General features: G+C 51.2%; 1 protein-coding gene across 1 annotated transcript; it reads left to right on the forward strand.

The window, feature by feature from the left end:
• Nucleotides 1-635: 635 nt before the first annotated feature.
• Nucleotides 636-26,245, forward strand: LOC138997129 (liver carboxylesterase 1-like). Its single transcript, XM_070398582.1, has 14 exons — nt 636-797; nt 5,087-5,291; nt 7,914-8,058; nt 9,310-9,443; nt 10,978-11,131; nt 14,938-15,042; nt 17,054-17,158; nt 19,440-19,478; nt 21,138-21,278; nt 22,710-22,784; nt 23,117-23,264; nt 24,474-24,605; nt 25,522-25,594; nt 25,889-26,245. The coding sequence occupies exons 1-14, from the start codon at nt 746-748 to the stop codon at nt 26,070-26,072; spliced, it is 1,692 nt and encodes a 563-aa protein (XP_070254683.1). The 5' UTR covers nt 636-745; the 3' UTR covers nt 26,073-26,245.

Genomic DNA, 26,245 nt, shown 5'->3' on the forward strand with positions numbered 1-26,245 from the left:
GATATTTTTCTATTGATATTTAAAGAGAGTGAAAGAGAGAGGGAGAGACAGAGAGAAATATTGATATGAGAGAAACACACCGATTGGTTGACCTCTGCCTCCGAGCCCGACTGGAGGAACCTGAGTATGTGCCCTTGACCAAATTCGAAACCGGGACCCTTCAGGCTGCAGGCTGAGGCTCTATCCACTGAGCCAAACCAGCTAGGGCCAGGGATATCTTTATAGAAGCAGTTGCCTCTGGGGACTGACGACCACCTCCCCGCCCTGCCCCATCTCTCACACACACACACCACATGGGAAGCTAAGAGATTTGTCCTAAATTCCCCAGTTGAGCAGCTATGGGGCTAGAGTTGCTAACAAAGTTTCTATCCTTGTTCTGAGGACCCCCAGAGCACCGCCTCCCCTTGTCAGCTGCCTTGGGAAGCTCAAGGCCTGTTAAGGTTGAAGTGTCCAATGAGAAGCCCTTATGTAACAGGTTGTTTGACAATCAGGTAACCTGAGAGCTGTGTCCAGGCTGTTTAGGGGAAAGACAGTCAACTCTTGGTGGGCGTGGCCTAGAGGCCCTGGCTGTGCCCAGAGCAGCTTCTGAGACCAGGAGCTTTTGTGTTGCTTCCTGATTAGAGAATAGGGCGGTGGCAGTGGGGCAGGAGCTGCTGACAGGGAGCTGAGGGGTGGAGGTCACAGTCCCTGGAGGCAGAGGCACTTGCATAGAGACCTGTGGCCCTGGAGCTGCTGTCCTCCCACGATGTGGTTCTTGGCTCTGGTCCTGGGCTTCCTGGCTGCTTGCACTGCTTGGGGTGAGTCCTTCTGAAATGCAAGTAGCCGGGGGAGGGGGGGGTGGAGGAGGCATATTTGGAAATCCGTGTCTGGTGCGAGGTGGGGGAGCTGTGTACTGGGCGAACCCGTGACAGGTGCTGTTCCGAAACATTGTGATGGGAGTGCCATCCCGGAGTCTGCAGCAGACCCAGGGGTGAGGAGCCGTGGAGACGGACCACCGCTCACCTCATGCCTGTGGACGGGGACCTGCAGGAGCTCATCTATTTCCCCTGCTTATTGGTCCAGATGTGGACAAAACGTGGAGAGCGGCTTAGCAGCATATTAACATCAACTCCAAAGGCCTGTGTGTCCTTAGTCAGGGCGCCTCCTTCTCTAAAATGTGTGATGATGTTACACCTCCCTGGGAGCGGGGTGGGGGTGGGGGGGAGAGTGGGGGTTCTCCTGAGGATGAAATGGGTTGATTCTTTGGGGTTGGAGGAAATGCCATGGAAGAATCCTTAAGTAAAGGGGTTGTTTTATATTGTCCTGTATTGCCCTGACTGATTTGGCTCAGTGGATAGAGCATTGGCCTGTGGGCTAAAGGGTCCCAGGTTTGATTCTGGCCAAAGGCACCAAAATAAAAAAAGTGTCCTGTATTAATAGAAACTCCTGGAGGGCCAGCAGATCAGGAGCCACTTCATTGAGAAAATAGGTTGTTACTCCCAGTTTCCAAGAGGCAGAGGGGGCCCACCACCATGATTGCGACAAGGTGAAGCAGTGGGTAGGTCAGGAAACAGAGGAGGGAGGAAGTGTGGCAAGAGTCTTGGTGGTGGTTGCAGGTCAGGGCAAGCTATGCAAATAGGCAATTTCAGTGGCAGTTGGCAGGTTGGCAGGGATATGGCCCTGGAGTGATTAGGGCAGGAAGATAGTGGCTGGGGCGTGGTAGCCCGAGAAAGAAGCTGTTGGGGGAGGAGGGCAGGGGTACAGACTCTGGCATGCTAGAAGGGCAATTTGATGACTATCTCTAGGAATTGGTTCACTCTAAGGGGGCAGGGGCAGTCCCTCCAGAGTCAGCCATACCTGGGATGTCAGTCAATGTATCAGAACAGAAAATAAAAGACATGGTGAGGATTTGTTCTATGGGATTGTTTCGCTCTCCTGGGTCTGGGGCTAAAACACAACTGAGGCCAAGATATTGCGTTCCATTTGATTAAAAACTCTGTCTAAATAGTCCATTGAGCCCCATAGGGGCGGCTCAGTCGGTTGAGTATCGTCCTGTGCACTGAAAGGTTGCAGGTTTGATACCCATTCAGGGCACATACCTGGGTTGTGGGTTCAATCCCAGGACAGGGCGTGATAGGAGGCAACCGATTGATGTTTCTCACATTGATGATTCCCTTCTTTCCTCTCTCCCTCCCTCCCTTCCTTTCTCTAAACTTGTTTGTCAGGTGAGGATTAAATAAATTGAATCAATAGTCAATTGAATCAGGACCTTGTTCCTAAGACTGCTGGATGCTGACCAGTACTCCTGAGGCCTACATCAAGCATGTCCAACTCACAAGCCAACAGTCACGAGTTTGATATGCTTGGGCTACATGATCAAGCAAGGGAGAGGGAAGTTGAATGAGTCAGGGTGCTGGGTAAGGCCAGTTAGAATCAAAAGAAAAAAAGTAAAGTCCAGCCCTAGCCAGTTTGGCTCAGTGGATAGAGCGTGGTCCTGTGGACTGAAGGATCCGGTTTTGATCCCAGTCAAGGGCACATGCCCAGGTTGCGGGCTTGATCCCTAGTGAGGGGTGTGCAGGAAGCAGCTGATAAGTGATTCCCTCTCATCATTGATGTTTTTCTCTTCCTTCCTCTCTGAAATCAATAAAAACATATTTAAATATATTTTTAAAAAAATAAAGGCCAGATTAAAGAAAATAAACTTTCTGCATTGTTATACTATGTCTGGCTCCTGGACCCACAGTGCATGGCCATCGCTACCCTGACAGCCCAGGCGCCATCTGGACTTAATTTCTTTCTGGTGGCATGCACTCAGAGAGGCCATGGAGTGAGTGTCAGTGCAGAGTAAGAAAGGAGCCAAGTTAGGAGTGGAGCATTCCCTCACTGCTGCCACCTCCTGGCAAGGCCATCCCATTTCCCTCTTTAGAAAGCCCATTCTTGGCTGCCTCCATTTCCTCCGTGGTTTCTCATCTGTAAAATGGGCAAATTACTGCCTACCTAGCAAGGCTCTGGGGAAGATTCAGTGCACCAGGATGCCCATCTGATACACAGGAAATGCCCAACATGAAAACATGACCTATAACATACATGGGAACGGCCACTGTTACCATTACTGTGTAGTCTCCCAACCCAACCACCCTCTTTTTCACCCTGGCCAACTGGGCTACTGGGCGCTTCATGTCTCTTGAAGGTTATCATTGACTTCCTAAAGGCTAGGCTCTTATCAAGTCTGGTTTCTTCTCAGACGTCACCCTCCTTCCCCTCTTTGAAGCACTTGGCATGCGTGGCACCCTTTCTCCCATGGCCTCCATGCTCTCACCTCCACCCTGCCCCCACCACGATGCCCGCCTCCCACCACTCTGTCTCAGCCACAGCTTCCCCTGTGCGTTCTCTGCAGCGTTTTCTCTTCTCTCTCCCACCGGCCTCCTCAGTGATGTCACACACAGCATCACCTTCAGGGAGATGATTCTACTAGGCCCGCTCACCTGGCCTCCTCCGGTCTTGAAGGGCTCACTTCCTGTGGTATCTTCTCACCCAGTATTTCATTGACTTCTCCCCTGCACCTGTCTGAAATGGAACTCGGGGTCGGAGCAGGTCTTTCATCTTCTTTCCCTTCTGTGTTCCCCACATCTGATCAGGGGCCACGCCCTTCTGCAACATTCCTCATAGACATCACTGTATTTATTCATAAAAATCCTGCTAATTATACAATGGAATCTATGCTCAGTGCAGAAAACTTGGAAAACACATAGAAAAACCATCACCTGCAGCGACACCACTCCCTGATAGCTTGAGGCTCACGCTTCCAAGGAAGTCCGTCTCGATGCCCATTGTAATCATTAGCCACCACAACCAAGGAGAACAACCTAAATGGCCCACTAATATGCGATTGGCTATTCATGACCAGAGAGGTGGGTGCTGTGTGTAACATGCGTTTGCATAACAGTGTCTCCAGTGTCACTGGGGAGTTTTCTAAATCCGGATTTGATTTACTCTTTTTGTTGTTGTTGCTGTTGTTCTGGCCACACACTTTGAGGGAGATGTTGGCCTTTTGTCAGACCTGCAGGGGAGTCATTGGAGGCTGAGAGGCTAGGAACCATTTCCGAAGGGGTATGTTTGAACGCACTGCAGCTGCGGGGATGGGCAAGAGGAGATGGGAGGAAGGGCCCATCCTGGCTGCGAGTTCAGGATGGTCCATGGCAGGTAGAACCAGGGCTGATACGGAGGCTGCAGGAGGTGAATTCAGCCCAGTGAGGACGGACTCTCTCCCCGCTCAGTGTCCCTGCTCAGAGCCACTATAACCTCGTCACGCAGACCGTGCTGCTCTCACGTTCTCCAGAATATTGATGGCTGCTCTGCTCATGGACACACTGTGTAAAGCTCAGACCCCTAGCCTGGCACCCGAGGCCCTGGCAGACATGAAGCTTCTCATTCCAGGATAATTTTCTACTCCCCTTAGATCGCTCTGGCCCAATGAGTCATTCTCTCTTCTTTGGGCAGGTCTTGCATTGTGGTGTCTCTCCCCCTCTCACCCCGCCCCATTCCATCTCCCCTTGTTCAGTCTTCCCCACAAGTCCTAGCACCAAGGGCACCGCCTCCATGAGGCCTCCAATCAGAAGGCCTCGCTCCCTCTTCTGCTCATGTAACACCTAACGGATACCTCCCTCATGACACCCACCCCTTCCTTCTTCCTTCCCAGCAGTAGGGTCCAGTGTGTATGTGGCTCATTCCCCCTGCCAGGTCCAGGCTGCTAAGAAGAGGGGCTGCCTGTTGCTCCCCCTTTCCTCCTGCAGCTCAGCACCAGCACCTCAATGGAAAATGGTTTCCAGAGGCTCCTAAGCATGGAAACCATATGTCCTGTCCACGCCCAGCAGCTCTCCTTGCATTGATGTTGTACTTGATGCTGTGATTACTCCAATTCCCACAGGCTCCTTAGGACCCTATGAGTTAGGAAGGCCGGTTCACCTCCTCTCTTTTTGACGTAAGAAGAAATGGAGGCCTAGGAGTTGAGGGGGCTCTTTCAGGGTCACCTGGGGCAAGACCCACCTGGAGTCCAGTTCCAACCTCTGACCGCGGGCGTGTCCTCATTTCCTCTCCACGCCCACAGGGCACCCACCTTCGCCCCCTGTGGTGGACACCGTGCAGGGCCAGGTCCTGGGGGAGTATGTCAGCCTAGAAGGCTTTGCACAGCCCGTGGCCGTTTTCCTGGGAGTCCCCTTTGCCAAGCCGCCGCTCGGACCCCTGAGGTTTGCTCCTCCACAGCCTGCAGAGCCATGGACCTTCGTGAAGAACACCACCTCCTACCCTCCTATGTAAGTGTTGGCATCTTTTAGTGGAACCTTTGCCTCAAAGGGATGTGGGCAAGTGCCAAGGCATGCCTCTGAGTGCCTTCTCCATTGTTCTGGATCCTTAAGATACGGTAGATCCTTAAAAACATTCCAGCCCAGCCTGGCTGGCTCAGTGGTTGAGCATTAACCTATGAACCAGGAAGTCACAGTTTTATTTCCATTCAGGATATATGCCTGGGTTGTGGGCTCAATCCCCAGTAAGGGGTGTGCAGGAGCCAGCTGATCAATGATTCTCTCTCATCTTTGATGTTTCTATCTCTCTCTTTCCCTCTTCCCTCCTCTCTGAAATCAATAAAATTATATTTTTAAACAACAACTACAAATTCCAGAACTCCCATAGCATGCTAGAAACTTTTATCCAACAAGTATTTATTGAGCACCTACTGTCTGCCAGGCATGTTCTAGGTTCCTGGGCTCCATTAGCGAAGGAAACAGATATTCCTACCTTCATGGAGCTTGTGTTCCAGCTGGGAGAGATAGATGATAAACAATATGCAAATTAAGACATACCTCCTATATAATAAAAGAGAAACATGCAAATTAACTGTCCCTCTGCTATGCTCTAGCCACACCCACAAGCCATGCCCATAAGTCAATCAGGCGTTACTATGCAAATTAACCCAACTAAGATTGCGGTGGCCACAGAGCTGGAGCGAGCAGGAGCCTTGGGTTGCCCCCAGCGATGGAGGAAGTCAAGCTTCCCACCTGCCCTGCTGGCCTTGGGCTCTGCTCTAGGCTACAAAGTTTTAATTATAGAAGATAAATAAACCCAAGGAAAAAAAGGAGAGGCTTGGAACTTGGGTCCCCGGGGGGTGGGCCCAGCCTGAAAATAGCCATCCGCCCCTCACCCAGGCTGGCCAGGCACCCCAGCAGGACCCCCACAGTCATCCGGGACACCCTTCAGGGCAAACCAGCTGGCCCCCACCTGTGCACCAGGCCTCTATCCTATATAATAAAAGGGTAATATACAAATTGACCCTAACAGCAGAATGACTGGGAATGACAGGTCACAATCACACACACTAATCACCAGGGGTCAGACGCTCAATGCAGGAGCAGCCCCCTGGTGGTCAGTGCGCTCCTACAGGCGGAGCTCTGCTCAGCCACAAGCCAGGCTAACGGCTGCCAGTACAGTAGTGGTGGTGGGAGCCTCTTCCACCTCCTCAGCAGTGCTAAGGATGTCCCACTGCAGCTTAGGCCTGCTTCCCACTGGCAAGTGGACATCTCCTGAGGGCTCCCAGGCTGCCAGAGGGATGTCTGATAGCCAGCTTAGGCCCATTCCCCAGGCCTAAGCCAGCAGGTGGACATCCCCTGAGGGGTCCCAGACTGTGAGAGGGCACAGGCCCTGCTGAGGGACCTCCCAGAGTGCACAAATTTTTGTACACTGGCCTCTAGTTATGTAATATGTTAGAATAGGAAAAGTACAGTGGGGCCTTGACTTACGAGTATAATTCGTTTCGTGACGGATCTCGTAACTCAAATTACTCGTATGTCAAATCAGGCTGATGTGGCGCTCATTGTGACGTTCGCTGCGCCAACTAGTGGTGGGGTATCTGAAGCTGGTTCCTAACCTGAATTTTAGCTCGGAACTCAAAGCAAAAAATCGGCTGAGAGACTGCTCGTTATCTTGAAAAACTTGTTAGTCGGGACACTCGTAAGTCAAGGTCCCACTGTACTTTGGAAAAAAATTTTTTTTTAGTTAAGCAGCTGATGGGGAATCAGGGGTACTGACTCTATTTATTCTCCTGACTTGGACTTTGCTATATTTGGAGAGTGGGGTGAGCCAGGAGGTTGTGTGGGTGGGAGTGTTTTGGGGTGTAGACGTGGCAAGTTCTTAGTTCCCAGGTGTGTCTAGTTACCTGGTCACAAGGAGTAGTGAATGCCAGAATCACTGGGAGGACTTGCCAGTTGTCATCTGTGCCGGCTGCTCACAGTCTGTTATTAGGGCAAGCAACAGCAATTGCCTGGGACGGATGGGTCTGTGATAGACTCTTAGCATGTCAGGGGTGCAAAGCTTCCAGAAACCACTCCCCTCACTCAGACCTGGCAAGGAAGGGCCCAGAGCAAGGAAGGGATTCACTCAGGGTTACCTCGGAAACCAGGGGCGGCAGCAGTTCTCCTGATGTCACCCTGCAAATATTAGACCCCTGAGCTGTCACAGGCCCCACACGTCTGCTGCCATTTGAGTGAATGGGAGTCTCCTGAGGACTCGACCACCTGGTTTACCTGGTGGAGGCGCACGGCCCCACTGCACCCTCTGTGGGAGCCCAGCCCAGAGCCGGGCTGTGTCCAGGGTGAGCAGGACGACCATCACCCAGGTGGGCAGTAGCTAGGCAGCCTTCTGTCCTTGACCTGGTGCATCTGAAATTGCCAGGACAAGGGGAGGAGCTAGGCCTTCTCGCTATACATGATGCTCGGAGGCTTTAGTGAGCCCCAGGGCCCCCGCTCATGGCTTCCTACCCACTCAACATCTTCTCTCTGGTAAGAGCAGCTTTGCACAGGCACAGAGCTCCCAGAGTGCAGCTTCGGCTCTGTGTGCAGCTTCGGCTGAACCTGAGTATATTTCTCTGCCCCTCCATACCCCAGGTGCTCCCAAGATGCCCTGACAGCACAGGTGGTCTCGGAGCTCCTTTCCATTAGAAAGGAGAACATTCCTCTCAAGTTCTCTGAAGACTGCCTTTACCTAAACATCTACACTCCCGCAGACTTGAGCAGGAAGAGCAGGCTGCCGGTAAGGTGTGCGTTCCATGTAGGAGGGATCTCCTGGTGTGGACTGGGGAGGAGGAAGGCAGCGTGGTGGGGGGAGTGGGGGGAGTATTCCAGCCACGGCTATTTCAGGGGCCCTGGGCTTTCTTTGCTCTCCCTGGCCAGGCCATGTGACTCCAGGAAACACACGTTTTCCATCCCTCAGTTTCCCCCAGCGATAGTCATGGTGCCTCCAGGGGACTTTGCTTTACATCTGTAACCTATCGTCAGTTCTTTCCACGTTCTCTCGTGCCAACAGAGGGAGAAGCGTGACTACTGATACTTGAAAGCTTAGGCATCTGATTGCCAGAGAAGCTAAGGCATGCTTTCCAGTCAAGTTAGAGCTTGAAGGAACCTCACTGAGAAGGCAACACCCCAACCCTCCCTTTACAGACAGAGAAACCGGGAAGGCGAGGCCACCCAGTCGGGTTGGCAGGATCAGGGCAAGTGTTCTCTGAAAAATCGAGCAAATGGGTGGTGTTTGTTAGCCGCAAAGATGCTGATCTGACCAGTGTCCCAGGGTGGCACAGAGGAGTGGAGGCAGAGTCGGGGGCAGCCCAAGAAGCAGTGTCCTTTGTCTTTGTCTTTGCCTCAATATCTGAGATGTTCTTGGCTAATTTCCCTTCCTCATTGTCTTTGGCTGGGGCACTGTCCCAGTGAGTCAACATTTCCTCAATATGCAGAGGCCCAGAGAGGGGCAGCCAGAAGGTGGGGGTGGGTCTGCTGGGGGCAGTCCCTGGGGTGCAGAGGGAGGGATGTGAGGAAGAGATACCACTGGGGGCAGGGGTGCTTCTTGAGATAGTCATTCACACACAGGAGAGGACTTTAATTCACCGAACAAGAGGTGACTAATGACGCTGAAATCCAAGGGCTTCCCATGCAGAGTGTGCTGAGCGAGTGAAGGGCCCAGGAATGAGGATGATGAGAATGTTTTGGAGAAGATGACCCCGTTGGCCTTGGCCGTTCCCGTGATGCTCTTCTCAGCATGAAGAGCCTTGGGAGCAGGCAGCACTGGGGCTGGAGAGACAGGCAGGCGCAGCCAGGTGCATGGGTGGGGCTGGCCTGGCCCCAGCTGGGGGAGTGGGGAGGAGAGCGATTGCCTGCCCCACGTTTGCTGGGGGCTGATGAGCTTCAGAGAACAGCCTCCTTGAGTCCTGATCAACCAGACAACCCTTGGAGGTCCTTCCCAGCTCTGCTTCCTATCTGTGACCTGTGTGGTTGCTTCCTTCCTGTCCAGGTGATGGTGTGGATCCACGGAGGTGCTCTGGTGGTGGGCGGGGCATCAACCTATGACGGACTGGCCCTCTCTGCCCATGAAAACGTGGTGGTGGTGATCATTCAGTACCGCCTGGGTATCTGGGGATTCTTCAGGTAAGATATTGGACTCCGCACAGCACATGGGCCCTTGAAGTGAGGGTGGCAGGACCCAGCTCTGGTCATGTCCTGTCAGTTCCCCAGGAAGGCGTCCAAATCCCTTCATAATTGGGCTCCACACACCGTCTCATTTCCCAACCACACTCGTCCACCTGCCTCTGAGCTTTTGGGTGTGCTGTTCCTTCTGCTCGGAATGCCTGTTCTACTTGACCCACTCCTATGCATCCCATAAGGCCCAACTCAAACCTTCCCGCCTCTGTAATGCTCACCTCCTTTTGACCTGTGCTGCCACAGTACACGGCACACCTCTGAAATGACAGCAGCACAGCAGTTAGAGCGGCAGGTTCAACACCTCACCTCTCATGGGAAAGGAGGGAAGGGCAGACTTGGGCGGGAGCTTGGTGAATGCTTCTGGGTGATGGAATGTGTGGCTGGAGCTGGGAGGTGTCAGAGCATCTGATTCCCGAGGCTACCCTTCCCAGGGGGAATGTCAGGGTCAATCGTCTTGTTTGCTTCCACTGTTGGCATGTTCATGAGCCAAGGCTAGAGTCTTCTCCATGGAGTCTCCATGGAGCCAGGAGCCAGGGTTCCTTAGAGCAGAGTTTCTGGTTTTCTCAGTGCACTGGCCCCAGGACCTTGGACCCTGCAATGGCTGATGGACAGGAGGTGGGGTGGACACTCACTGAAAAGACCTGTAGGGCTGGAGGAGTGTATTAGGGGAGTCATGTCCCAGCATGCAACGCCTTCATTGAGACTCTTCATCTCTTTCACACACACCCCCTGTGGCCCATTTCTCTGCTCCCTGTTACATTAAAACTGCTCCATCAGCTCTCCTTGCCTTCTCTCCTTCCAGTCTCTCCTCTCCCCACACCAGTCAGGTTTCTACTCAGACCACACCACTGGGCTTTTCTCCTGGAGGTTTCCAATGACCCAAAAGCTTGGAGCCCAACCTTGGCAGCATCCACACATGGACCTTCACACCTCTTTGAAATATTTCCTTCTCTTGGCTGCATGTTCTGCATTCACATTTTGTTCGCTGGACCCCGGGGCCTTTGCATGTGCTATCTCTGTCACCTGGAATTTCTTTCTTTGGATTTTGGCAAGGTTCTTGTGCTCATTCATTCAGATCTCTACTCAGATGCGGCTGCCTCCGAGAGGCCTTCCCTAGACATCTGATCAGAAATAAGACCTCACTGCCCCACCCCTGCCTTTTTTCTGACCCTGTTTTATTTACCCTGAGAGCATATTATATTCTTATATGTACCTGTTTATTTGTTGATGATCTGTAGTGTGAGCTCCGTGTAGTTAGAGATTTTGCCTATTTTGCTTCAGGCTCTTAGAACAGTGTTTGGCACATAGCAGATACTCAGTAAGTACATGCCAGGTGAATGGATGGAGAGCTAAACAGACAATGCTACACCTGTGAGTCTGGGCTGTGGAGGGCTCACCTAGAGCCCCCAGCCCAAGCTATGGTCCTGGGAATCCTGCCATGATGACTCTACCTCCCCTCCCCCCATTCTCTTACCCACAGCACAGGGGATGAACACAGCCGGGGCAACTGGGGTCACTTAGACCAGCTGGCCGCGCTGCGCTGGGTCCAGGAGAACATTGCCAACTTTGGAGGGGACCCAGGCTCCGTGACCATCTTCGGAGAGTCTGCAGGAGGTGAAAGTGTCTCTGTTCTTGTAAGTGTTCATGGCCCTGATGAGGCTTCGGATGGACTCCCTGGGAGATCCGCCGACCATTATTAACAAGACCTGGGTTCAAGGCTGTCCCTACTCTGCACAGAGCAGATAGTGGAAAGCTAATGGCCCAACTCTTCCCGGACAGCTCAGGGCTCCGCTATCATCCTGGGGCCATAATCATTCCAGCCCCGGCCTGAAACATTCCTCCTGGCTTGGTTGAGTTCCTAATGCCTTCTCCACGAGGACTCTCCTCACTTCTCCTGGGGAGCAGGGGTGGGTATAAATTATGAAGAAGAGGAGGCAGCTGTGAGAGTTGGGCCGAGTGTCTCTGTGTGGCCTAAAGCCAGATCCACATGTCAGGATGCCATGAGCACTCACTAAGAACAGGGGTTCTTGTGGTTTGTCCACACCCACGAAGGAGGACAGCAGTCTCTGTGAACGTAGGAGGGAGCTGGGCTGGGGGAAGCAAGTGAGAGGGGGGAGGGGATGGGAGGGTGGCGTATGGGTGGGGATGGGACAGGGAACACAGATACACCTGGGAGCCTGGTGTGGAGATGGGGCCGGAGAGGACATGGAGAGAATCAAAGACTGAGAACCAGATGAGAAGGTGCTGGGAGCTGCCAGAACCCCTCTAGCTGCTTCACAGCTGATCAGAGTGTCTGTGCTGCTACCATATTTTAAAACACGTTTGTTTTCATAGTTAAATACTCAGAGGAAGCTTTTATATTTTGTGAAGTGGAGAAAGAGGAGAAGTACAGATAGACCCAAAGAAGAAAAGCAGGTCACCTACAATGTTATTACCCAGGGATCATCACCATGGCATGTTGACACTTTTTTCTCTAGTATTTTTTTTTTTGATGACTCACCCTTTCATCTATCTATCTGTCTGTCATTTATCTATGATTTTTTAAATAAAAAAAAAAAACGTCCTTAGGAGAAACCAAGATGGTGGCATAAGTAAACACCTGAAATTGCTGCCTCACAGAACCACTTCAAAAATACAACTAAAAGACAAAACGGACATCATGCAGAACCACAGGAAGGCTGGCTGAGTGGAAATTCTACAACTAGAAGGAAAGAGAAAAGCACACTGAGACTCAGAGGAGGTACGGAAGTAAAGTGCAGAGGTACGGAGGCACTCGGAAAGGGCTAGCAACTGAGGACGTGGTTGTCTTTTCCTTTGGGAGGGAGACACACGGTCCCACTCTGAACTCCAGTTCCGGGCTAGTCTCTGGGGACCCAGACTCATACGGAGAGAAACTGGATTGTCTGGCAGCGGGCAGAACTCAAGGGCGGCTTTCTCTCAGAGGTGCTTGCAGTGATTACTGAGGGACACTGAGACCTGGGGCCTCCTAGGGTGGACTGAGGATCAGCCATAACTATTTGCTCCGCCCTGTTGATTCCCTGAGACCCCGCCCCACCCAAGCTGTGGGCAGAGGCTTTTGCATATGAATGACCTGGCCCTTTGCAATCTAAAATTACCTAACAAACTGCAGCTGGGTCAGAGAGACCCAGAACATCCAAAAGAAGGCCCAAGACCCCACAGCAGCTTGCATTGCTTCACAGCTGGGCCTCATCTGGGCACCTCCAAATCCCAAACAAAGAAGAGGAATCTGCAGATCTCTCTGTAGCTCCTGCTGGGTAGCCTCAGGCAGAGGCTAAATTAGCACCTCCTTAGAGGTCCAAGTGCCACTGTACCTAGTGGTCAGAGTGGGACCATCCAGATTACAACTCCTCAGATCCATAAGTGCACACTCAGGGGGCAGACTCAGTGAGCACCAAAGCCCCACTGAAGCAGGTCTTGCCCCATAAGGGTGTCTCCAGCACAGAAGTTCTCCCACCATAGACACAGCTGATTCTCACAGCCAATTGGCCTGGAGGTCAATTCCTCCCAATGATACCAACTACAATCAAGGCTTAACTACAACAAGACTGTGCACACAGCCCAAAAAGGGGTGCACCAAGAGGTAATTGGGGAGGATGAGCTATTGGGCCCTATAGGACACCTAGCACAGAAAGCCACCCTATCAACACAGGGAAGCATAAAAAATGCAGAGACAAAGAAACAGGTCACAAATGACAGAAATGGAGGAAAGCAAACTACTGGATATACAGTTCAAAACCACGGTTCTAAGGTTTTTCAAGAATTTTCTAGAAACCGCCAATAAATTTAGTGAGACCCTCAATAAATCTAGTGAGACCCTCTAGGATATGAAAAAGGACCAACTAGAAATTAAGCATACACTGACTGAAATAAAGAATATTATACAGAGATCCAACAGCAGACTAGAGGATCGCAAGAATCAAGTCAAAGATTTGAAATACGAACAAGTAAAAAACACCCAACCAGAAAAGCAAAAAGAAAAAAAAATCCAAAAATATGAAGATAGTGTAAGGAGCCTCTGGGACAACTTCAAGCGAACCAACATCCGAATTATAGGGGTGCCAGAAGAAGAGAGAGAGCAAGATATTGAAAACCTATTTGGAGAAATAATGACAGAAAACTTCCCCTACCTGGTGAAAGAAATAGACTTACAAGTCCAGGAAGCGCAGAGAACCCCAAACAAAAGGAATCCAAAGAGGACCACACCAAGACACATCATAATTAAAATGCCAAGAGCAAAAGACAAAGAGAGACTCTTAAAAGCATCAATAGAAAAACAGTTACCTACAAGGGAGTACCCATACGACTGTCAGCTGATTTCTCAACAGAAACTATACAGGCCAGAAGGGAGTAGCAAGAAATATTCAAAGTGATGAATAGCAAGAACCTACAACCAAGATTACTTTACCCAGCAAAGCTATCATTCAGAATTGAAGGTCAGATAAAGAGCTTCACAGATAAGGAAAAGCTAAAGGAGTTCATCACCACCAAACCAGTATTATATGAAATGCTGAAAAGTATTCTTTAAGAAGAAAAGACAAAGAAAAAGGTAAAGATAAAAATTATGAACAATAAATATCAACAAGTGAATCTAAAAATCAAGTGAATAAAAAATCTGATGAACAGAATAAACTGGTGAATATAATAGAATCAGGGGCATAGAAAGGGAGTGGACTGACAATTCTCGGGGGGGAAAGGGGTGTGGGGGATGTAGGAAGAGACTGGACAAAAATCATACACCTATGGATGAGGACAGTGTGGAGGCGGGGTAAGGGCAGAGGGTGGGGTGGGTAACAGGTGGAGGGGAGCTTTGGGGGGAAAAAAGAGGAAGAACTGTAATAATCTGAACAATAAAGATTTAATTTTTAAAAAAAGTCCTTAACATTACCATCTAACATAAATATTTTCCTAACCATGAAGTGCTCTCCCATAATTTTATTTTTATAGTATTCCATGGTAAGAATTAAAAAGTAGCTTATTTATTCAATGCCATCATGTTGGAACCTGGGGTCCCTGCCCGCTTTCCCCATCATGAGCAGCACGGGCACCCCTAGACACCATCCTGTGCCTCCAGGATCACTTTCCTGAGGGTGAGTTCTTAGGAATGGAAATGTAGACTCAGAACTCTGTCTTGAAAGCGTTACCAGGAATTGCCAAACTGTCTTTCAGATCTTTTGATGGTTACAAAAGTGTGTGGCACTTGCCACACACTTCCTATTGTGTTCCTTGTTCTGTGCCCTTGGCTCTTACCAGCTGAGGTTTTCTTACAGAAACAGGGCCTCAGGGTCAGCCTGGGGAACAGGCCAGGTGGGCTCTGTTATGTCCACTGAGCCCAGGGGAATGGGCCAGGATGGAGCTAGGGAAGCTCTTGAAGACCCCTCCCTGTGAGCCTCAACTGTCTTCGTCTCCACTCCCCTCCCAGGTGTTATCTCCCCTGGCCAAGAATCTCTTCCACCGGGCCATCTCCCAGAGCGGTGTGTCCCTCACCTCTGGCCTGGTCAAGAAAGACATCAAAGCCACAGCTCAGGTAGGTCTCATGCTGGGCAGCCCTTACCCCCTTTGCTCTGCTCCCCTGGAGTCCTCGGGGGCCTGCATTGCCATGGGATTCAGCTGTCAGGCCCAGATCATCCCAGAAGAATGGCTGAGTGGAGGAGCAAGGAGACACCTCACCCTCCCAGTTTTACTTCTGAGCAAACTGGGCCAGAGAGCAGACGCCCCTCACCGAGGTCAGCAAGGTGTGAGGGCAAGCGGGGACTCAGGCTCCTGACTGGCCTGCCAGCACCGTCACTGTCCACGGACCACACTCCCCAGAGTGTGCACGGTGGGCTGCCAGGCTGAGCGTGGGGAGTGGACTGTCACCACGTGTCATCTCTTGGAGGGCCTGAGTTCTGGGGACCCCGCCCCTGGCCACATATGGGCTTGGAGTGATTTCTCCCCGAGGGGCCTTGTGACTAGACTGGGTTCCTGGAGAATTTATTCGTCAATTCATTTGTTGCCTCAACAAATAATTTTTTAAAATATACATTTTTTTATTGATGTCACAGATGAAGAGAGAGTGATAGAGAGAAAGAGATGTAAACATTAATGATGAGAGAGAATCATTGATCGGCTACCTTCTGCAGGCCCCACACTGGGGATCGAGCCTGCATCCAGGCATGTGCCCTGACAGGGAATCAAACAGTGACCTCCTGGTTCATAAGTCAATGCTGAGCCACTGAGCCATGCTGGTCGGGCAACAAATAATTTTGACACAGACAGACCCCTAGCAGTCTTGTGTGGCTTCCTTTTAATGAAGGGGACGGATTAATAACTACATAATGACACAGTTACACAATGTCAGCCATGGCAGCAGCAGGAAGGAGAGGTACTTAACATCATGACAGAGTTCAGAAGGAGCCCTTAGTCCAGGGTGTAGAGGGAAAGGCTCCCTGAAGAAAGTGATCACTAATGTGCAATCCTCAGGATGAACATAACCTGCTTGGTGAGAAATAAATGTCCTAGGAAGCAGGAGTGACATGTGCAAATGTCCTGTGGCAGGAGGAAGTGTGTGTGTGTGTGTGTGTGAGAGAGAGAGAGAGAGAGAGAGAGAGAAAGAGAGAGAGAGAGAGAGACTGATGAGGCCAGAGCAGAAAGAGCAGAGGGAACCTGGAGTGAGCTGAGGTTGGGGACATTGGCAGGGGCCCTGCTGCCTGGGAACCCGGGAGAACTTTGTCTTTATCTGGAGACTGTTAGGGATCCAAGGAAGGGAGTGCAACAGGGGGAGGTAGGCTCTGCTGACGAGTGCCCACAGGAATCTGGGGTGGAGCGTTTTAGTTGGGCTGTGAGAGTGGTTGTGTGGCTCAGTGGGGCAGCCGCCAGGCTGAAAGGGCCTGGCTGGTAGAGAGGAGGGGAGGAAGCGAAGAGGGCGGGAATTTTGAGAAGGTTTTCCAAAACTCTTTGGTTGTAAACAACAGGTCCACCTGGCCAGGCTTAAGTCAGGAAAGGGGGGATTTATGGAGAGGAAACAGGTGGCAGAGATGGGGCAGGATTCTGCTGTCACACAGGAACTAGAAATTGGCCAAGGAAGGGAATTTAAGACTTGTTATTCTTCATAGCACCTTCCCCCGAGCTCCCCTTAATGTTCGTTCTCCATGCCCGCCATGGAAGAGCCTGCTTTCTTCTCTCTGTGTCAACTTCCCCTCTGGCCGCACTGTGCATGAATCGCTAGATAGAGGCCAAAGGCTAGTAAGAGGATGAGCCGAGATTTGAAACCAGACAGTGGGATTCTGGACACCATGCCCTAAAGCCCACTCCATGCTGTCCCTCTGCAGACATCCGGCTTTGTGAGCCTTTGGCCCATTTTAAGAGAGAGAAGGATACTGGCACAGAGTTGGCAGAATTGACATTCCTGAGGCCCAGGGCCCACGCCTGCTGGTCCAGAGAAATGCCTGCAACCCCCATCCCCCGCCCCCTTTAGAAGTTGAGGTTGGGTGGAACATCAACTGGTTAACAGGAGGGACTTGGCTCTTGAATGCTGCTGTCCCCTGTGATTTCTGCAGCAAATTGCTACCTTTGCTGGCTGTCAAACCACCACCTCAGCGGTCATGGTGCACTGCCTGCGCCAGAAGTCGGAGGACGAGCTCCTGGAGACATCACTGAAGATGGTAGGTGCCTCCATTCATGTTCCACACAGGCCCCACCCTCCTGCCGTGGGAACCTGGCCTCAGGCTTTATCATCTCAGCTGCCCCCTTGTCCCAGAAACACTGCCTGGGACAGGGTCTGTCCTCTCTGGAGTAATGGCACCCCTCAATCTAAGGAGGGAATTTCTTTTCTTCTCCTTTATTATGAAATACCTGAAATGTTAGCAAAGTCAAAAACTAGCATAGTGATCAATCCTGTAATAATCCTCCAGTTCGGTCAAAATGTACTATGGTGCCATTCTTGTTTTCAGAGATTTTTTTTAAAGAAATTAGACACTATTTACTCCTAGAGGTAACTACCATCCTGAATTTGGGGAAGGGGGATATCAAGAACAAAGATTTCAGAAATGTTGTCAAAATGTTTCTTGGTTAATTTAGAAATGATCAGTTATAACCCATTGGTGGCCCAAGGTTCTAGATTTTCTGAGACCCTGCCTCAGTTATGATCCTAGGCTAACCATCCATCCATTCATCATTGTATTATCTGTCTATACCTCCACAAATATATCCAGTTCATCAGTGTCCTTTTCTCATCCTAATATCAATCTATCCATAACTTTCTTTTATCTATTACCAATCGCTCATGCATCATCCAGCCACCATATATGTTTACTTCACCATTCATCCCTCTAAAATCAATGATCCATTTATCATGTATATACTAGTTATCACACTTTCATCCACTCAGCCATCCAGTGCACCCATATTCCATGTATTGACCAAATCCATTCATCCATCACTCCATCCATCCATCCATCCATCCATCCATCCATCCGCCAATGTGGCGGGAGTACAGAGAAGAGAATCATTCATTATAATCAGTAGGGATAACTCACAGAGAAGGTGACATTTGAGGACTGAAGGGGGGCTATGGCAAGGGTCATTACAGAGACAGACACCCAGAGAATACAGCATCTAGGGCCAATGGGAACTCTTCCCATTTTTCGGAGAGGGGGTGAGTGTGAGCCCAAAAGTAACCTGAGTCCCTGCACTTGCTGTTAGGACCCTATGGGCTTCAGGAGACATTCCTGGGCACCCAGGGCAGGCCTCTCACGCGGAACTCCACTCAGAGTCCATGGGTGAACCCAGGGCAGCCTTAGGGCTTGGGTTCCTGTTTCTCAGACTCAAAAAAGGTGACCAGTGTTTTGAAGGAATTAAAACACAGCTGTTTCCTGAAGCCTGGAAAGAGACACATTTATTCCACGTGGCACAAGAGGACCCAGCTTGTAAGGTTCCAAGGGGAGGACTGGTCACTTGGGGAAAACTCAGAGAACCCATGTTACCCTTCTGAGACTTTCTGGGTTCATGAGAAGTCTCTCCCTGTTTATCCACTCTCCCAACACACACACACACACACACACACACACACACAGGCACACACGCACACCATAAACACCTGGCCTGTAGAACTACAACCCATAATGAAGGGACCCTACTGGTTAGTTTCTACCTACTAGTCAGCTACCTTGTAGCATGACAACCAGCGCAATAGTGGTGAGCATACACAGAGAGAACCATGGGGTGGGGTGAGTTTCAGTGAGGTTACGCGAGTGAGAACTTTCCGATGCAAGATGGGAAAACTCTTTGCAAAGAGTCTTCAGCAGAAAAAGGAATGTGTTGTCACACAATTTTCAGGTGACTGAAAAGTTCAGGAGTAGATGGCTTCAGGCATGGCTGGACCCAGACACACATGGATTATTTAGAATCTGTCTCTAGTCCTCAACCTTTACCTCTTAGTGTTTGGTTTACTCTCAGGCAGGTTGGTCCCCTGGGGAGGTTCAAGGCAACAGCAGCACTCTAGTCTAGACATATATCTGATCTGCTTAGAAACCCCCTTTCCCAATAATTCTAGTAAGAGTTTGGGGTAAAGCCTATTGGCCTGACATAGGCCCCTGTGGTCAGGAAGATTGAGCACCCAGGTCTTCTATACATGTCTGGACTCATGGAATGAGGATGAGGAGGCCCCCTTGAAAAACCGGGGTGTCTTTGCCTGGAGAACAAGAAGGGGAAATGGATGAGGGCAGTGCAGGCACACACAACAGAAATCCTCGCCAGAGCTCACCTCCCCCACACACAGCTACATCCTGAGCTCATGCCCAGGGGAGCCAATGCCCTGCCCACTTCCTCTTGGCCAGTCAGGGCGGCACCAGAGGGAGAACCTGATACCTTTGGCGGGCAGCTGACCAAGACCAGCCTTTCTCCCAGGAAGCCTCTCACCCACATGCTCTGCCTTTGTTTTCACAGAATTTTTTGCAACTTGATTTACATGGAAACCCCGGAGAGGTAAGGACCCTTGGTTTCTGGGTCACACGTTTCAAATCTTTACACCTTTAAGCTCCAGTTGAAGATGAATGAAAGACTTCTCCCTGTGGACGCACAGTAACTCCTTGTGTTTATATTGCTGAGACCCAGAGAGGGGCAGTGACTTGCCTGGTGACACAGCCAGGAGGACCAGATGTCAGACCACAACCTGTTCCTATGACTCCCGGTCCAGTGGTCTTAGTCACTAACTCTGTGTCTCCTGGCCCAGTCTATACCCTTTCTTTCTTTCTTTCTTTCTTTCTTTCTTTCTTTCTTTCTTTCTTTCTTTCTTTCTTTCTTTCTTTCTTTCTTCCTTTCTTAATTCCTTTCTTTCTTTCTGTAGTAGTTTTTTAAAAAGATACATATTTTTATTGATTTCAAAGAGGAAGGGAGAGGGAGAGAGAGATAGAAGCATCAGTGATGAGAGAGAATCATTGATTGGCTGCCTCCTGCACACCCCACACTGGGGACTGAGCCTGCAACTCGGGCATGTGCCCTGATTGGGAATCGAACTGTAACCTCCTGGTTTATAGGTCGACATTCAACCACTGAGCCAGGCTGGCCAGGCTCTACACCCTTTCTTGTTTTTATTTCCTACTCCCAGGGGGAGAAGGCTGCACTAGAAACTCCCCACTCGGGGAGAGGGAAGTAACTGCATCAGGGCTCTCAGGAGCCTGCAAGGAGGAGCCCAGATCTCCTGGGAGGCTGCAGGGCAGATTAGCCACTGTGTGCTGGGTCACCAGGAAGGGAGCCAGGAACCTCAGTCCTGAGGACACTCCTCCCAGCCACACAGGAAACTCCAACAGCATCCTCCCCCTCCCCTTCCTCCTTTCCTCCCACCTTCCAGAGGGCCATCAGGCTCCCATGCCATTACCTCTGCAATGTCTCTCTGTCCTACCCCCTCTGCTTTCTCTCTGGGGACAGTAGCACTTACCCTAGAAGGTGTCTTGAAGATTGAATGAAATGCATTCAGTCATTCAGCAAAGATTTCCTTAACCCTGAGTACTATGTGCCGGGGCCTGAGTTTTGAGCTGGGAGTGGGAGTGGGTGGAGGTGGGGGAGGGATAGACCAGTGACACAGGCAAAGAAAGCAGTCACAATTCCCGGCCCTCTAGGAGTGAGGAGAGAGTACAGTAAACACATAAAATATGGAGTGTGTTTGATGATGGCTAGAGTTATGGAGAAAAAGAAACTGGGAACTGGGGATGGAGTTTGCTGGTGGTTTGAGTGTACACAGTGGGATTTGGGAGCCGTGACCCAGGTTTCACTAACTCAGAGTCCACAGAGACTACAGAGCTTAACCACCATGAATAATTAGAATTGACTGTCATGAGAGAGATACATATAGATAGACATAAACTCCAAGCTGAAAGTTTTATATAAAACACAAATATTAACATAATATATTTACATATTTCAATTTGAGGGAGATCCCCTCCATCACCTGCCCACTGCTAATCCCTTGGGGACCAGGTCTGCCCGCTGGGGTCACACACTTAGCTGCTTTGTTAGACCCTGAGCTCTGTGCCGATGCCCACAGGCACACAGGTGTGTGGTGCTGGCCGTGCTCAGACGAGCTTAGAGAAGGATGTGGGTGTGAGCGGGGAGGGCAGCATGGACACTGTTATGTCCTCTTCCCAGAGCCCGCCCTTCCTGTCCTCTGTGGTTGATGGAGTGCTGCTGCCGAAGATGCCGGAGGAGCTTCTAGCTGAAAAGCAGCTCAACTCCGTTCCGTACATGGTCGGAATCAACCAGCAAGAGTTCGGATGGATTCTTCCAATGGTGAGCCTGTGTGGGCCTTTGAGACCCGCCTCTGCGCCAATCCCACCAGCCTCCCAACTCTGGTCGCAGGATCTCTTCCTTCTTCAGACCTTTCACAACTCCCCACCCCAACCCCACTCTGGGTCCAGGGCAGCTGTTTCCTCTGCACAAGTTGACATTTCCATGGAAATCTTCCCTGGGATGGCCGAACTGACAGCTGGGTGGTGAAGCCCTGGGCCCCCCCTCTCCAAAACTCTGATTATCTCCAGTCTAAGAACCTTGGAATTCCAGTGCTGGTAGAGAGAATTATTGTGCATATGGAGAAATTGAGCCCTGGGAAGGAGGGGAGCTCAGGAGTAAGGCCTGCGGCCCTGCAGCCTCTCCCCCTGGGCTCAATGCTTTCCAGTTTCTCCATAAATCCCCAGGCATGCTCTTTGTCATCTAATTAGAAAGAGTCAGAGGAGCTTCCTTCCTCTTGAGGTAAAATTGACTTCTAAATGTTAGGAAGGGCTTTCCCTTCTGTCAAAGATAAAGCCAGATACTAGCGGAAGTGGTAGGAACAGGTTTCATTCAGTTATATTACTGCAACAGGGGTAAGATCCAGTGTGAACTTCACTCAAACCCTGAAGCTCAAGGCTGGAGCCATGTAAAGGCTGCCGTGCAGGAGGGGTGGGGGATGACCATGTGAACAGGCCCCCTGGATTTGTGAAGTGGCACTTCTATGGAGTAGAAGCACACCTCTCCTGTGTGTATGTCAGCAGGCAGGGGTGTCAGTTGCAGCGAGGTGCCCACTGAGGTTAGGGACCGGGAGAGAGAGCAGAGTTGTCCCCTGCATGTCTGCATTTTGGAGGGACGGCTCCCAGGTCCTTGAGCGACAGCTTGGATGGTAGATGTACAGTTCTAAGGGCAGATTCAGGCTTTGGCTGAAACAAACAGTGCCTTCTCATGGCAGCACAGAGCCTTCTCAGGGGGCTGGGATCAGTCACCCAGGGACCCAGCCTATGCTGGTGGGAGCTGTGTTAGAGTTTGGTCAAGGCTCTTAGAGCGGAGGTTTGGATGGGATGGTTGTGTGCAGAGCTGCTGTGCACTTCTCACCTGAGCCCGGTTTCAAAGGTTATGCCAAAGGACCGAAGCCATGATGACAGGATGGGGGCTTCCTGGGTCATCTTAGATGCGTGGGGTATCTGTGAGGTCTGTGTCGTCCCCCAGGGCTCTGTCCTTCAACACTAGCTTGTATTATATTGCAGAGGCCTGAATCGGATTCTTTTAACATTTACTTCATTTCTTCACTCTCCTTGAGTTTCTGGATACAAGTCCCAGTTCATCAGAGAACTTGCCCGTCAAGACATGACAAGCTGTCTCCCAGCCTGCACCGGTTTGGTTGTTTGGTCAGTTTGGTTCTTCCCCTTAGTTCCCAAATGAGTAACGACTGCTAACCCGGTGTTTTAACAGACGATGGGTTACCCGATCTCTGAAGGCAAGCTGGACCAGAAGACGGCCACGTCACTCTTGTGGAGGTCCCACACTGTAAGTGTCTAGGGAATCCCTGGGATGGGCTGAGACTCACGGAGGGACAGGGGATTGCCCCAGGTCACTGAGCAATTAAATGGCAGAATGAAGACTGGGGCCAGAGGGTTTTCTTCCCACTTTTGGCCTTTCCCACATTGCCACTGGGGGAGGGCAGCTTTGCACAGCACTTGAGAGCATCACTGTGGACACTAGGAGGGAGGGTTTGCAGGACTTGAGAGCATCACTGTGGACACTGGGGGAGGGAGGGTTTGACAACCATGCTCACTGGCGGGAGAAGCCATGTCGCTCAACTGGGGTGGCAGTCCCTTTCACTCTTGGTTCCATTTCAGAACATCCCTGAAGCACTGATCCCAGTGGTCATTGAGAAGTATTTAGGAGGGACAGATGACCCTGTCAAAAAGAAAGACCGGTTCTTGGAGTTGATGGGAGATGTGGTGTTTGGTGTCCCAGCTGTGACTGTGGCGCGTGGCCACAGAGGTGAGTCCCAGAGATTGGACAGGAAGGGACACCAAACCCACCCACTTCGCTATCTGTCCTGCCCACCCCTCAGCATAGACAGGCCTCCGAGGCTGGTTCCATGTGGCCTGGGGTGGGGCGCTGTCCTGTTTTGGTTTCTGCCACAAGTGGACTCTGAGAAAAGGATCCAAATGCCGCTAGTTTATTTGGAGGTGACCCCAGGGACACCAGGAGAGAAGTGGAGTAGTGGCGTGGGAAGGAGAGGGAGCCAGGCTCGCTGCATGGTCAAGCACGTGTGTCCCGTGGGCCCTGGAGCCGGTGCTCTGGGTTCCAACAGAAGATGTGTCTCAGGGTCTTCCTGAGCGACGAGGGAGCTGGGTACTTAGCCTCCAACTGCATGAGTCGTTGGTTAAAGGCTGTTCCCAAGGGGTGGCTCCTTCCCTAGGGCTCTGGCTTGCTGTACATAGGGGCAGAGTGGTCTCTGCTGGCTGAAGACCTCAGGCCTAGAGCTCCAGACGCTGGATGTGAAGCCGGGCTGGCATGCCCAGAAGTAGAGATATGGTGAGGCACCGACAGCATCTGCCACAGGCGCTCCTCCCTGGAGCGATGGGGTGTGTGGGGCTGGATGGCTAATCCTGGAAGATGTGTCTTGGAAGATTCCCAAGGTCAAAGCCAGTGGAGCCGTGGGAGGGGTTAAACCAAGCATAGGATCAGGAGTGTTGTCTGGGACCAGCAAAGCCCAAAGGGGTGAGCAGTGGCAGGTGTGGGGGCAGGTGTTCTGGAGAATTCCATGTCTGTGGTCAGCTCTTGTCCATCCCTGTGTGTGTTGGGTCTTCCCTGGGACTTTCCGGCATTGGGCCAGGGCTGTGTGTGTGTGTGTGTGTGTGGGGGGGGGGGGGGGCGAGTAAGGTCAGCGATGGGTGAGCTCACCTAGAGAGGAGGTGTTCCTTCTGGGTCCTTCCTTTTCTACGGGGTCCCCCTTCACCTAGTCTGCAAGCCAGGACCCTTTTCAGAATCTCAGTTGTCCATAATGCGGATCCCTCACGTGGAGGACACTGTCCAGCACACCACAGGCACTCATGTGGGCAGCTGCTGTCCATATTGTTGTTGTTTTGTGCTCAGCACCCAGGCGTGCCACTCATTCCCTGGGTGCTCAGGGCCCCCGGAGACCTTGACACCATGCAGGTGTGGAACGGGTAAAATGAACGTGCGTCAATCATGTCTTCTCAGATGCCGGAGCCCCCACCTACATGTATGAGTTTCGGTATCGCCCAAGCTTCTCAGCAGTCACGAGGCCCAAGACGGTGATAGGGGACCACGGGGATGAAATCTTCTCAGTCTTCGGGGTTCCATTTTTAAAAGGTGATGGCCCTTGGAGGTAGGGGGGTCTGGGGTCAAGGCTTGTTTTGGTGGCCTTGGGCAGGTTACTTCTTTTCTCTGAGTCTTCATTTCCCGAATTCACCGTGACAGGTTGAACGACAAAGGTCCCCCTCTCTCTTGCTCTGACGTGCACAGTGGGCATCAGTAAGACAGGGCCTGCTCACGGGCTAGAATGTCCCCAGTCAGGTCCCACTCACAAGGGTCTATCAGAATGTCAGAGTAAGGCTAGAATTATAAGGTGTTAACCTTCAATCAGGGCTAACATACATCCCTCTGTGTATATACCCAACTATCTATCTATCTAAAGCTCATATTTTTAAAAATATAATATATTTAGGAATATGATCTTTTAGAGACAACCTTTCTCTAAAAGATCATATTCCTAAATGTCTTTAATACCTTAACTATCAGCAGAAATGGACGACTTGTGTGTGACCCACCTCAGGCCTGTTTGGGACACACCAGTGCCATATCCTCACTGGATGACTTCTTAGGGTCATTGCACTTCTGTTATTTTTCAGATCCAATGAAAATGTGAGTGGGTGGCTGAGATCCAAAACACACCCAGAAGGACAATCCTGGGAGGTGGGGTGGCCGTAGGGGAACCCCTGGGTGTGGCATTGCAACTCTGAAGAGGGAGCGTGGGGTGCGAAGGCGGTCTAAGCACACCAAGGTCTATGTGTTGACTGCAGCCCTGGGCTGAGTCCTCCATCAGAACCTCCCCAGCTTCCAGTGCACACAGATGACCCAGGGTCCTCTTAAAACACAGCTTTCATCTCTGTGGGTCTTGAGTCGGGGCTCAGAATCTGAATTTCCAAGAAGCACTCAAGTGGTGTGGCTGCTGCTGGCTCAGGACCACATGTGGAGTAGCAAAGACTTTTCCTCTTCTTCCCTCCAGATGGCGCCTCCGAAGAAGAGATCAAACTCAGCAAGATGATGATGAAATTCTGGGCCAACTTTGCTAGGAATGGGTGAGCAGCCAGAGCAGGGCTGGGGAGGGGCAGGGCGTATCTGTTGGGAGGGGTAGCATCTGACACTGATGGTCAAACTCCTGGCCCTGAGACCTGTGACATGGGAACTCTCAAAGCGATCGGCTTCCCAAGAGATGGGGAGGTCCTTGCCTATGGAGGCATCTGAGTCTTTTGGGAGAGAGGAAGCTGGCGGGGCCGGGGGGGCGGGGGGGAGGTCCCTGCAAATCTCTGGGAGTTGTTGGGACCACACAGTAGCTTTGGGGCTTTTCTATTTGATGTTTTTTCTGTTTCCAGGAACCCCAACGGGGAGGGGCTGCCCCATTGGCCTGTGTATGAGCAGAAGGAAGGGTACCTGCAGATTGGGGTCCCCACCCAGGCTGGCCAGAAGCTGAAAGATGAGGAAGTGGCGTTCTTCACCGAGCTGCTTGCCCAGGACACAGCCAGGATGTCACCCCAAACAGAGCATATTGAGCTGTGAAGGGGAGGCCCATCCAGCCTCTAGAATCTGGGGGAGCTTAGGGGTAATTCTACAGAAGGTATTATTGGCCAAAAAGGTACCTTAGTGTCTGGTGGGAGTGGGCAGAGACCACGAAGGGGGAACTTCTACACCTGTAGCCTTAATTTTGGAAATAATGTTCTTTCGGTGACCAA

Source organism: Myotis yumanensis, unplaced genomic scaffold (assembly GCF_028538775.1).
Source record: "Myotis yumanensis isolate MYYU_CA2020_CCGP unplaced genomic scaffold, mMyoYum1.0.hap1 SCAF_18, whole genome shotgun sequence".
Classification (NCBI taxonomy): domain Eukaryota; kingdom Metazoa; phylum Chordata; class Mammalia; order Chiroptera; family Vespertilionidae; genus Myotis; species Myotis yumanensis.

Bases quoted from the DNA above. Each gene is read 5' to 3' on its own strand.
- LOC138997129 (XM_070398582.1), top strand. From the start codon at position 746: ATGTGGTTCTTGGCTCTGGTCCTGGGCTTCCTGGCTGCTTGCACTGCT. The intron at 9,444-10,977 runs GTAAGATATTGG...TCTTACCCACAG, and splicing joins GGTATCTGGGGATTCTTCAG to CACAGGGGATGAACACAGCC. The intron at 15,043-17,053 runs GTAGGTCTCATG...TGATTTCTGCAG, and splicing joins ACATCAAAGCCACAGCTCAG to CAAATTGCTACCTTTGCTGG.